The sequence below is a fragment of the Myodes glareolus genome, chromosome 26 (assembly GCF_982192425.1).
Source record: "Myodes glareolus chromosome 26, mMyoGla1.1, whole genome shotgun sequence".
Lineage (NCBI taxonomy): Eukaryota > Metazoa > Chordata > Mammalia > Rodentia > Cricetidae > Myodes > Myodes glareolus.
This window is the reverse complement of record NC_142051.1, coordinates 15,632,546-15,644,722: the sequence shown is the minus strand read 5'-3', so window position 1 is coordinate 15,644,722 and position 12,177 is coordinate 15,632,546. Positions and strand designations below refer to the sequence as shown.

The window sequence follows — 12,177 nt, the reverse complement described above, 5'->3', positions numbered from 1 at the left end:
CTGTATTTTATGACAAGCACGGAGAGCTACTACCTCGATAAGACTATTCTGTGGAAAACGCTCTTTGTGAGATCAACGGCCACTGTAAGTTCTACAGTTGAGCTTTGGGAAATTGTCCGAGGTGGTGAGGTGAAGTGCTGTGAGGTTGTCTAGCGTTCAGGGCAAATGGCGTCGCCATAGTAAAGGGAAATCTTAAGGAGTAGGCTATCAAGTTGTATCCTTCGTCAGTGGCGAATGTGTGGTTAGAGTCATCGATTTCAAAGCATTAAAGTTAATCTCAATAAAGACAATTGGCAGTTCTTATGGAAGTGCCCTAAAACAGATCCCTTAGAGAAATGCAAACAGTGTGAATTGTCAGCCAAATTTAATAACACCCATGCATGACATGTTATAAGCCGCCGACGTCATTCTTTGTATGTTGCGGGATAGTAACCCTCTAAATACATTTACGTGATTACTTACTCGCTTTAAAAGAGACAGAAAACACCTGGGCTGCAGAGAAGCTAAGCAACCCTGGGAAGGGCACAGCAAGGGTATGGGTGGGCAAGATTTGAGGCCACACAAAAATGCTTTGAAGTCAAAACTCTGGCTTTGACTACTGTGCTTGACTCCACACACAGGCTACATAATCTGCCCACACACTCTCACTTTGGGAGGCAAGGCAAAAAAAAAAAAGCTTGTGTTTTATATTGTAACATGAACTGACTCTTTGACTGACAACTGTGTTTCAAAAATGGGTATGTTTTCACCTGGAAAATAAAGGAAACCAGTTCTCCCACAGGCTAAAGCATCATATAACAGTGCTTGGCAAAATAACAGAAACTGAGTGTATGGGGTTCCTTTCTTATTTCCCTTGCTAAGCCGAAGTCAGTCTTCCTTACTGAGTGGGTTCCACATCTCTCAGCGGACCACGGACTCCTCAGAAAAGTCTCTCATCAAAGACTTAGACATGATATCTGAGAGGTTCTGGGTCTCCAGGTGTGGGTAGGGTGTGTGAGAGAAGCCAAACAAAAGTTGGTATTCATTGATGTTGATGTCGTGGCCCCGTCTGCGGGACTTAGGCAGCTTCTGAGAGCCACGTAGTTTCTACAGCTCTCGACTCGCGCTCAGCTCCCGGCAAAACCCGGCTCCTGACTCCAAAATGCATTTTGCACAACTGAGCTCCAACCCAGACTGCTCTGCTCTCTCTCAGCATCCCCTTACGTGTTTTTCTCCCGTACCACTCCTCCGAGGCTTCTCTGAGATGGCCAGGTCCACTTCAAATGACCCCTCCTCCACACAGCTGCCCTGCCACTGTAAGTGGAAGAGACCTCACCAATCGCCAAACTTCTGACAAGCTGTAGGCTCTTTGTCTACTGTGAATGAAAATTGAACGAAATTGTGCTTTAAAATGGCCTTGGGCTAGAAGTCCTGAAACAACATCTTCAGACTCCTTTCTGAGAGAGAGAGAGGAAGAGAGAGAGAGAGTGTGTGTGTGCCAAATTCTCACAAATACACTACAACTAAAATAACAGACCAGAACCAGGGTCCCCTACAAAATTAAAGGCAAGTACCACTGGATTAAAAAGGTTTCAAAACCAGTTTCTCACTAAAAATAGATTAAAATTCTTGATCTAAAAACAGAGCCATTATTTGGTGCTCCTCCACTGTACATTTGCCACCCGGAAACACAAGAAACCATATATTTCAGCCAACAAGGCCCCCGAACGGAAAAAGCCCACGGGTACATAGCCCTCTCTACCAAATAGGGAATACATCACAGAACGTTCAGGATGTTGTCCGTCTCTTTCTACCGCAGCAACCCCAAAGAGCTAATAATAATGACAGACTGAGACAATGTATTTCAGGGTACTTCAAAGAAGAATATTAATTGTTATTAATATTAATAGTAATGCTGATATTAATTATGTATAGGTGCGTATGTGTGCATGCACAGGCAGGAGGATAATGCCAAGTGGCTTCTTCACTCACGGTTCCCTTTGATTTTTTAGTCAGGGTCTCTCACCGACCCTGAAGCCTCTGGGTTTGAGTAGGCTGGCTAGCCAATGAACTCCAGGAATCTGCCCGTGTCTGTCTCTCACTCCCGGCTAGTGCCTGGATTCCAGCTGCATGCTGCCATACCTGGCATTTTTTACCATGATTCCTGGGGACCTGAACTCCTTTTCCTCACATGCTGTCTTAGGAATAGCCATGCCACCATTGGCTGTCACGTGTTCCTTCGTAGCTGTCCTTCACACCGCTACTGTCACTGCTAAGTGGGACTTCCTCTTCGACATAGTACACCAGGGTCCGTGTAGAAGGAAGGATTTCAGTCACTACTTCCCAAAAGAAGCAAAAGAAATTATAAAGAAAAGATAAACTGAAATTAAGCCTTTAGATCTGTGATCTCTATGGCCTCTTACAAGTTTCACAAAATTAAATTAATAACATGTATATGTATGTACATATATACATGCATATATATATAATAGAGTTATTTTCTATTTGTTTATTTAGATTCATGATGGTTTGTTTCTGGGCTAGTCTTGTGTGGCCCAGGTTGGCCTCAAACTCATTATATAATTGAGAATAACCTTGAACTCCTGATCCTCTTGCTTCTAATCTCCCAACATGTAGAATTTCAGGTATACCACCACCATACGTGCTGTAAAGGGTTTATCCAGAAGTTACAGTAGATACATTTATGTGTACGCATATACTTTCAAACGTTTACATTCTGTATTAATACAAGTTGAACTATAGTAGAATGCTATTTTAATTTTATTATGTTCTAATTGACCAATCAGAGGTATGTTTGTTTATGGTATAGTACATGCATTTTCAAGTATGCCTACATGGTGAAATGGCTAAAGCATTTAATGATTGTGATATATGTTTCAAATTCCCAGGCATACATATAAATACAGGTTCTTTCGTATTATCTATGGTTTCTCAGTTTAAATGTGTTTACTTTTTCTGACTTTTTATTTAAAATTATTAACCATCTTATTCTTTCTGCAATAAGTATGCTTACCAATGACTTACAGTACATGTTTTCAATTCAGAATTGTTTACAACTATAAAATTCCCCATTTCCTATAAGGAACTGTGGAGACTATAGTTAGTCATGATAACAAATATATACGTATATGATCTTTGTTTCTGGAAAGATATCATTGAACTTTGTCCTTGTGCAAAACAAAAAAAAAGAGAGAGACAATCTATTTGATCAAAATCATGTAATATTTAATATTTAAATGTGACAACATTCTTTCCCCATGTAGACGAGGGTCCAATGTCTCCCTTACCTTGGACATGAGTAGCCTGGGGAACGTGGAACCCTTTGTGGCTGTGCCAACCCCCCGGGAGAAGATAGCCATGGAGTACCTGCAGTCAGCCAGCCGTGTTCTTACAAGGCCACAGCTGAGGGACGTTGTGGCAACTTCCCACTTACTTCAGAGTGAGTTCATGGTGAGTGAGTCTGCTCGTTCTTACTCAGCTTTAATACGCTCAGCACTGCAGCTGAAAGTGGCGCGGCTGCCGTCTCTCAAGCAGCTCTCCGTGGGCACACGGTCACAAGGCTAAAGGAAAAGTGCTGTGGCTTTAGAGTCTCCTTCTCTTTCATCGCCTGTTGAGTGATTGCTCAGGCTGCGACCCAATGCTTAACGGACTCAGAGCCTGTAAGCATCCCTCGCTGCTGCGGGAGCATCAGGGAGCTGGGCCGAGAAAGGTGTCTTGGGATTAGGGAACTGTCTTTCTGTGACTGTGGGGGACTGAATTGTTCAGATTTACCGGGGCACTGAAATCAAAATGGGAAGTGGCAAAAGTTGAACCTTGAAAACATAAAAAAGGGGGGAAAACCCACAGATTTGAATACGTGTTTAGGAATGGGACTCAACCTTACTTTAGAAAAGCCACTGCATCCGCAAGCGCTGGAAGGGAACAGAGGGGAGGCTCTAGAGGTAAATCTGTGGAAACCAGAACTCAGGTGTCAGCACTAAAAATGCACTCAGATGAACTGAAAGGATTTGTAACATGGAGCAAAATGTTGGTTCTATTCAATGAGGTAGCCAAAAGAAATGGAGAAGTTCGAAGCATTACTAGAGGTTTTTGTTTTGTTTTGCCTATTGTTTTTTTAACTTGGGCAATGGAATTCAAGAAAGACCAAGCATGGGCTTAAAATGAGGATGAGTGCTGTATGATGCTCAGTTTTAGAAAATAGGTGTTGCATCAGGTAACTTAATGCACGGTAAGATACTCCACACACTTTCTAGGTTTTGCCTGAGGGAATGCTCGCTGCTTAGATGACTTTCCATCATTAAGCAGTCCACAGCTTAAGCTATTGTGATCAAATATAACAAACAGATACTTCCATGGAAGCATCCATCTGTCCATTCAGATATTTGGAACCAGACTAGTAGAGAAATATCAGTAACCTGCTAGACTCCCTATCCGTGACATCAGCTATTGTCAGCTTCCAAAGTAAACACCAAAGTGGAGTTTTCAAAATGAGATGCCGTGGCGTGTCATGTTTTTAGATGTGAAGCAAATGAAAGCCAAAGATGAAAGAGCCAATCAATGGTCACACTGCATCGCAAAGACATCTAGTGTCTGTTCTGGGGCTGTCACTGGGGTCTTTGTTCACGAAAACATGTTTAACATAGCCTGCTTTCCTGGAAGGAAGATGAGGCCAACAAGGAGAGACAGTGTGAGATCCTGACAGACTGTCAACGTGTGTCAGAAAACAGGGTAAAGTGAAAGGCAAAGGAGGCAAGAAAGATGTCACCTTCTCTCTGTGACGTTGTCAAAGCAGACTGACTCGTATAAATTATCAAAAATGAACATGTGGGCTGGGAAACTAGGTTAGTTGGCAGAGTGCTTGCCTAGCGTACATGAAGCCCTGAATTTGATCCCTAGCATCGTATAAACCTGAAGTAGTCATCCATGCCACTCAAAGAAGAGGAAGGTGGATTAGAATTTCAGGGTCACCCTTAGCTCCACAGCCAGTTGAGGTAAGCCAAGGCTATATGAGATCTTGGCTAATCAAATAAAATATGTAGATAAATAAACATAAAAAGGTTTTCCTTGAATATTCTACAGCTTTATTTTGATGACTCAGGGCTAAGGAACTTAGATGTTTCCATGGAGTAGAGACTATCTTAAGTGTCTAAGATAACACAAATTAATGAAGGGGCTCTTTGAAAAAGAAGTTGTTCCCTGTAATCAAGTTTTCAGTTCAAGGTGTAGCCAGGCTCCTCCTGAGGTTTCAGACTGGCAGAAAATGGAGACAGCTTGAAGTGAGGTCCCGGATGAGTTTTCTCTTTCGTTGTCGTTATTTTGTTTCCAATGAAAACTGGGACAAAGAAAACTGGTAAAAACAGGAGGCAGCCAGTGTGGTCAGCGTTATAGGCATGCCTGAAAATAGCAAGGTAAATTTGTTGTTTTCTTAGAGGAAGGCATTTTATAAGATAGAAGGGTTTGCTGTTCATTAATCACCAAATAACAATAGTCGTTTTATTTCGTACCACCCTAATTCGTTCAGTTCATTTAAGCACTTTACGTGTATTTTTATAAGCAAATCTTAAAACACTAGCCTGTGTCCTTTTGAAAGTTCCTATTCATTACTTGAGCACTCCGTCTTAGTCTTCTGGGTGGGCACAGAGCCGCTTCTGTGCTTACTCGTTGCTCTTCGATTGCTTGAGTCATCTGTTGTATAGCTTTCCCAGATAAGAATCTTCTATTCTTCTTAAGTAGGAGAAAACAGGCCTCTTTCCCCAGAAGTGTTCCGTTCGTAACCACAAATGAAGTAGTGCAATGATAGAAGAACTCTTGACTAAAAACTTCTCAGCACATGGATCAACAGCAACAAATTCTTCCATGTTTATCGCTTTCTGAGGGAACTTTTGATGATCCTAAAAGAATCACAACTGATATGGAAAGAACTGCGACTTTGCTGATCTTATAGAAACGTTTTGAAGAAATTTAATATATTGTATTTTTTAAAAAGTATTTTCCTAAGTGATTTCACAGTAATGCTTACTAACCAAGTAGGGTGTTTTCTGTCTCTGTAGTATCTACATACAAAATCATACTTCCAAACCCACAGGGATGCTGCTTACAAGTCAGATTACAGGCTGAATCTTACCTGTTTATGAGAGAAAAGATATTGGTCAGCCAGCAGAGTAGTCTACAGTTTTATAACTTGGGAATCCAGTAGATTACAGAGAGAACATCCTCTGGGAAGATTTTCTTTATGTCAGCATTAGATACACAATTTGATATCATTTGTTTTTGCAGGAAATACCAATGAACTTTGTGGATCCCAAAGAAATTGATATTCCACGTCATGGAACAAAAAATCGCTATAAGACCATTTTGCCAAGTAAGTTTCTAGAGCTGATAGCTTTCCCAGTAAAACCATGTTGCCCAACTCACTTCTGCCTCACCCTTTTCAACCCTCATAACACCTATCAGACAGCACACTTAGAGTGGAAATACGGAAGTCAAGACTAGTTAGTCACCACTAAAGTTATCTGAAAAGAAGTAGCTTTATTTCATGCTACATTCATCATTATGACGACTCACAATTCCAGAAGATCCATGGTTCTAGAGGTCTATTACATCACATATCATGGCTAAACTGATTTCCATCATACATGGATCTACATAGGAAGGAGAAAAAGACAAGATCCCCTGAGTAAATGGGGAGCATTGGGATCATGGGAGAGGATACAAGGGGAGAGGGGAGGAAGGGAGGGAAGGGAAGAAAGCAGAGAAAAATGTATAGTTCAATAAAAACAACAAAAATAGAATGTAATAAAACATGGCTATCCAATCAATAAATAAATTAATGAATAAATAAAAATAAATAAATGGATATGCATGAAAGAAAGAGAAAAGAAGTTGAGTCCTGCCTTGGACCATATCTGAAAATTAATTCAAAATGGATTGGATACTTGCATGTAGATAGGAGCTAAAGCAAAAAGAGAAAAAGTACAAATTTTCATATGCTTAAAGTAGTCAGTGATTTCTTAGATGACACCGGATGTATGAACCACCAAAGGACAAATGGAATGTGCTTCATCGAAATACTGAAGTTTTATGTTTCAAATGCCATCATGAAAATGTAACACATTATGGAGGAGAGGGGGCATTTCCCATCAGTAAACAAATTAATACAGTTCAGGTTTTGGCAAAATCCCTAGATATCTTGTAGCAATAACTCTAGCATTATGAAACACAGACATTTCTTTTGATGGGTTGATGTAAGTAAGCAATGAATTTGAAAGTTCCTAAGAGTACACGTGGTCAATAATACATGAAAAGTTTTCAATATTCTTAGCCATCGAGGAAATGCAAATCAGAACGATGCTGAGCTAGGCTAACCCTAACCCTGACCACTATACCTGCTGGTAATCCTAACACTGAGGAGGTTGAGTCAAGAGGAGTACCACAAGTTTGGAGCTAGCCTGAACTACATAGTGAGACAGACAGACAGACAGACACACAAACACATACACACACACACACACACACACACACACACAGCCAAATGCAAAACAAGCAAGTGAAGACTACTTTGAGATTCCAGTTCATCCCAGTGAGATTGGAAATCCTAGTGATAATACATGCTAGCTGGTGAATGGCAGGGTAAAAGAGTTCCCTTTTATATGATTGGTGAAAAATGAACCAGTTCCTTATGCTATGAAAATGAGTATGGGAAATATTTTAAAAATTAACAATAGAATTAGCATATGGTTCACCTTTACACTTCTGATTATATCCACAAGAGAATCTAAGTAGGCATACAACACTTAAAATGTTAAAAAAAAAGAAAGAAAGAAAAAGAAAGAAAAGAAAAAGCAATAGTTTTTATTGTGGAACGCTTCATAATAGACAAGTTATAGCGTTGGCATAGGTGCCCCAAAACACGGGTAGCCAAAGAAAGTGTGGTGTGCACACACTGTGGAGCCCTAGTCGGGCCTGAAGAAGAACAAAAGTGTCATTTACAGGAGAATGGATGGAACTAAGCCAGACTAAGGGACAGATATTACATATTTTTCAGATGAAGAATCAAGATATATTTTTAAAGACATGAAAGTAGTAGAGAAACATATTTAAGAGGAGAAGGAAGCACAGCAGGAGATGAGAGACAAGAGAGGTTGATGGGGGACCAATATAATCAAACACATCATGTAAACATATGACAATGTCATGATAAAACACACTTTTATAACTAAGTCATCTTTTTATTTTATTTTATTTTATTTTGGTTTTTCAAGACAGGGTTTCTCTGTGTAGCTTTGGAGCCTGTCCTGGAACTTGCTCTGTAGACCAGGCTGGCCTCGAATTTTTAAAAAGGAAAAGGCACTAACATTTAAACAGTATTTTATTAGTTTTCTCAAAGATACCAAGATACAAAAAAGATAAAATATGCTTTTATATTTGTGGTAATAAAAATACGCTAATGTCAAACAAAGAATTACTATCGATGCTGTGTATGGGATTTCTGTTCTGGCAGAAAATCTCTCCACTGTAATGTATTTTTAGTGAGTCAAAATAGTTAAGTCTATTTCTTAAGATACAGATCATTATTGAAAGGTATTTTACTTATGACTATAAAAGAAGAGGGTGAAAAAGATTTCCTCTCCTCCCACCTCTCTCTCTCTCTCTCTCTCTCTCTCTCTCTCTCTCTCTCTCTCTCTCTCTCTCTCTGATTTTTCAAGACATGGTTTCTCTGTGTAGCCATGGCTATCCTGGATCTCCCTCTCCCGCTGTAGACCAGGCTGGCCTCAAACTTAGATATCCTCCTGCCTCTGCCTCCTAAGTGATGAGATTAAAGGCATCTCTCCCTCTCTCTCCCTCTTTCTTAAAACTTTCTCTAAAATATACCAAGCATTCAGTCATCCGGACTAATGTCCCCTCTGCAATGATTATATGTCCTGCAATTTCCAAAGAATTTTCAGTTTGTTTGGGTTATTTCAGAGTTCCACCTTCTCTATTTCCTGACCTGGGCGATATCAACCAGCAGCTCCACCGTCTGTGTCAGCTTTTCCATTTCTAGTACTGGGGTAGACACTTGGTCCAGGGTGCCTTTGCTGACAACTGATGCTGCGAATGATGGATTCTCAGTGGAAAATGTCTCCCACCCTCATTTCACAAACTATAACTCAGAATAGATAGTTTAGACATGCCACACCTTTGACTCCAAGTATCAGAAAAGACTGTCATGACAGACATGTCTGTTCTTTGTGGCTTGTTGTAGACTTTAACATGACACAGAATTGAAATGTCACATGAGTTGATAATTAGCAGATGACCAGGACTGTAAATATCATAATTGTCTTTATTGCTATGGCCCATAATAAACCCTTAGATGTGCAGCTTCTCCATGTGTGTATGCGTTGCTAAGGCTATCTGGTTTTGTGGGTATATTGCTTACCAACAGTCGATTGAATTGTTGCTGCTTCTTTGAGGACAATGTCTAGCTCAGAACAGATGAAGTATTAAATTAAGGTCCTAAGGCCAAGTTTGGATCAAACTGTCTTGCAGTATAAACAAACATTAGAGGTGAAATGATTATATCCCAAATCACAGAAGCAACAACACAACAACTAATAACTTAGTGTGAAGTCACGACACACAATCAGCATGTTTAATAACACATCATATATGTTTATTTATTTATGTAACTATAAAGCAGCATACACACAAAACTGCAAACCCCTTATTTACTCTGGTCATTATTTCCTGCTTAAAACAGTGCTGTTTGGTAAGAACGTTTAATAGTGTTTTCCATTCGTATTAGATTTATATGACATGCTTATTACAAGGTAGATATGCAGACAGTTGACCCACTCCCTGAGGCAGAAACTCAAGCAAGACACTAGAGTGAGTCTCTTTCCCAGTCACACAAAAATCTGACCATATTTATGGGCTACTTAATCTTTTTTTCCATCCTTTCTTTATTCCCCCACCCCCCAAAAAAGGGGGAAATAATACTACCCTCTACATCTATTGAAGGCATTCAATGTACAAACTCACTAGTGGAGTCCCAACTAATAGATTTATAGATCAATAACCAGTATTGGATGCTATTTTCCTTCCCTACCCAAATAGCGGTGGGTCTGTCATTAATTTATCCAGAAAAAAATTCCAGAAAATAAGGCAACACTGTATGTCTTGAAGAATCCTGTCTGGAAAGTAGCCTTTCCAGAGCCCCATTGCCCTTCTTATTTCCTCATGCTCCTTACACACGAGCTCCTATGTCGTCACCATCCTGCATTGCAGGGGTCAGCTCTCCAAACCTGGGAATATTCTGTATTTCTCATATAAAAGCCAATATATGGCGATTGGGCACTGCAGTATCACTAATTCATCTTAGGACTATGCTTAACGTGGTATCTTTTTTTAGTTAATTATATTTCAGTAGCATCAGGTGGCTGGTGGCCGCAGTATTGGGCGGTGTGGTCCTGGAACCCTCTCTCTCTCTTACGCAGTGAAGTCAAAGATGGGTCATGAACACCTTAATTATGCAACTGAATTGTGTTCTTTCCTCCAACTCCCACCTCTCTTGAATTCAACTATACAAACCATATTACTCCCACGCCCTTGGTTTGCCCAGGACTCCGGAGTACACTACCCCCATCTTACCATTTCTCATTCCCTCCAGCCTCAATTGTATTTCTGCCAGGAAGGAAAATCTTAAGCATACAATCATCTTTGACAATGTCTGTTCTTATGTCAGTTAAAATACCTCCCGATCAGGTTTCATTTTTGTCTGGTAAACAGAAAGGTGAAGCTTGCAATGGGTATGTTAGTGAGATTGGGGTAGGAGATTTTCAAAGACGTCATGCAACAGATCTATAATTATGTCTGATAATGTTGAGGAGAAAAAGAAAAGGGAAGGAAGGCAGGGATTGAGAAAAATGGGGAGGAGGAGGAATTGAGAAAAATGAGGAAGGAGGTTGGGAAGAAACAAGAAAGGAAAAGGATTTGGCTGGGTAACTGCCTTCCCCTGCGTAATTGTATATTGTACCTCACTTTAAAAACAAGTACCTGAACCTCTAAATACATGGAAATTACTATAAATTGCTTATTTTTCATAAATTTAATTTATCTTGACGGAGAATTGTTTCTGAGCAGTTTACAGAGTAAATTTCCTGGAACTCATGTGTTCCATGGGTACAAATCCTGACGAAAGCGAAGCTCCTTCTCAAGCCGGAACGGCTCGAGGCATCTGTGCAAACATCTAGCAGTCAGCAGACACTAAGTTACGCACACTCTAGGAAATCAAAAGCAGTGTTTGAACTAGTCGATGGAAATTAATTCTAGAACTAAATTCTTTAGGAACCATGTCTCAAATGGAAATTATAAAGGACATAGACATGAGCCAAGCGTGGTCCCTTCCCTCAAGGGTTTTGCAGAAACATAAGCACTTAGGATATAAAATGTAAGCCCTTGGGATATAAAATGATGCATGAAGGAAAAGTCAAGGGAACCAGGCCAGAAGTGGACACTTTAGAACAATTTGTCCATCTTCCCCTCCAAGGCCCACGTCCCAAAAGAGGTCCATGTTGCTGAGCCCAAGTTCCTTACCCTCTCAGGTCACACTTGACTTCTTAAGGAGTGCGCTGAGCATCTGCACACTCATCCTGCTTCTTTGGGACCATCCACAAACACATTTGAGGAAGTTTTGTAGTGTTTTGGGTGAAACTGAGTGAAGGACCACCCCGTGAACCAAGACTCTTTTTCAGTTTGGAAAATGTTGAGAGAGCAGTAGCCACCACCTAAGGGAACTTTCCTTGGACTTCCCTAGTTAGTTTACATAAGACCTCTGAAGTCCTGACAGCAGAGTGACATCGAATAGTGACTGATAATGTTTGTTATTTTAGAAACAGACCAAAAACTTGATAAAGGGAGCTATTTTGTTAACCTCCTTTTCCCCCTTGCTTGCCCCATCCTCATGCCCATCAAGATACCAATTATGATTCAGTCTCACTAAATCAGGGAACACTGCTGAGATACATGCTGGCGAGGCCAGGCAGAGTTAGGTCCTGAAGGGCTGGCTTGGATAATGTAATGAAATACAAAGAACTGGGTGAGGGTAGCCCGGTTCTTTCTGGAGGAACATTAGAAAAATAGGGCTGTAAATACAAACTCTAAAGAAAAGGAGAAGGGTCCAAATGAGAGAAGAGT

At 40.4% G+C, this 12,177-nt stretch overlaps 1 protein-coding gene across 6 annotated transcripts in view; it reads left to right on the top strand.

The window, feature by feature from the left end:
* The window catches only part of Ptprr (protein tyrosine phosphatase receptor type R), a 235,498-nt gene that overhangs the window by 187,247 nt on the left and 36,074 nt on the right, over positions 1 to 12,177 (top strand). For all 6 annotated transcript variants that reach the window (XM_085683131.2, XM_048418575.3, XM_085683133.2 and 3 more), the window contains 2 exons: positions 3,264 to 3,450; positions 6,277 to 6,361. In XM_085683131.2, coding sequence (XP_085539257.1) covers positions 3,264 to 3,450; positions 6,277 to 6,361 — 272 coding nt within the window. The remainder of the gene's footprint in view (positions 1 to 3,263; positions 3,451 to 6,276; positions 6,362 to 12,177) is intronic.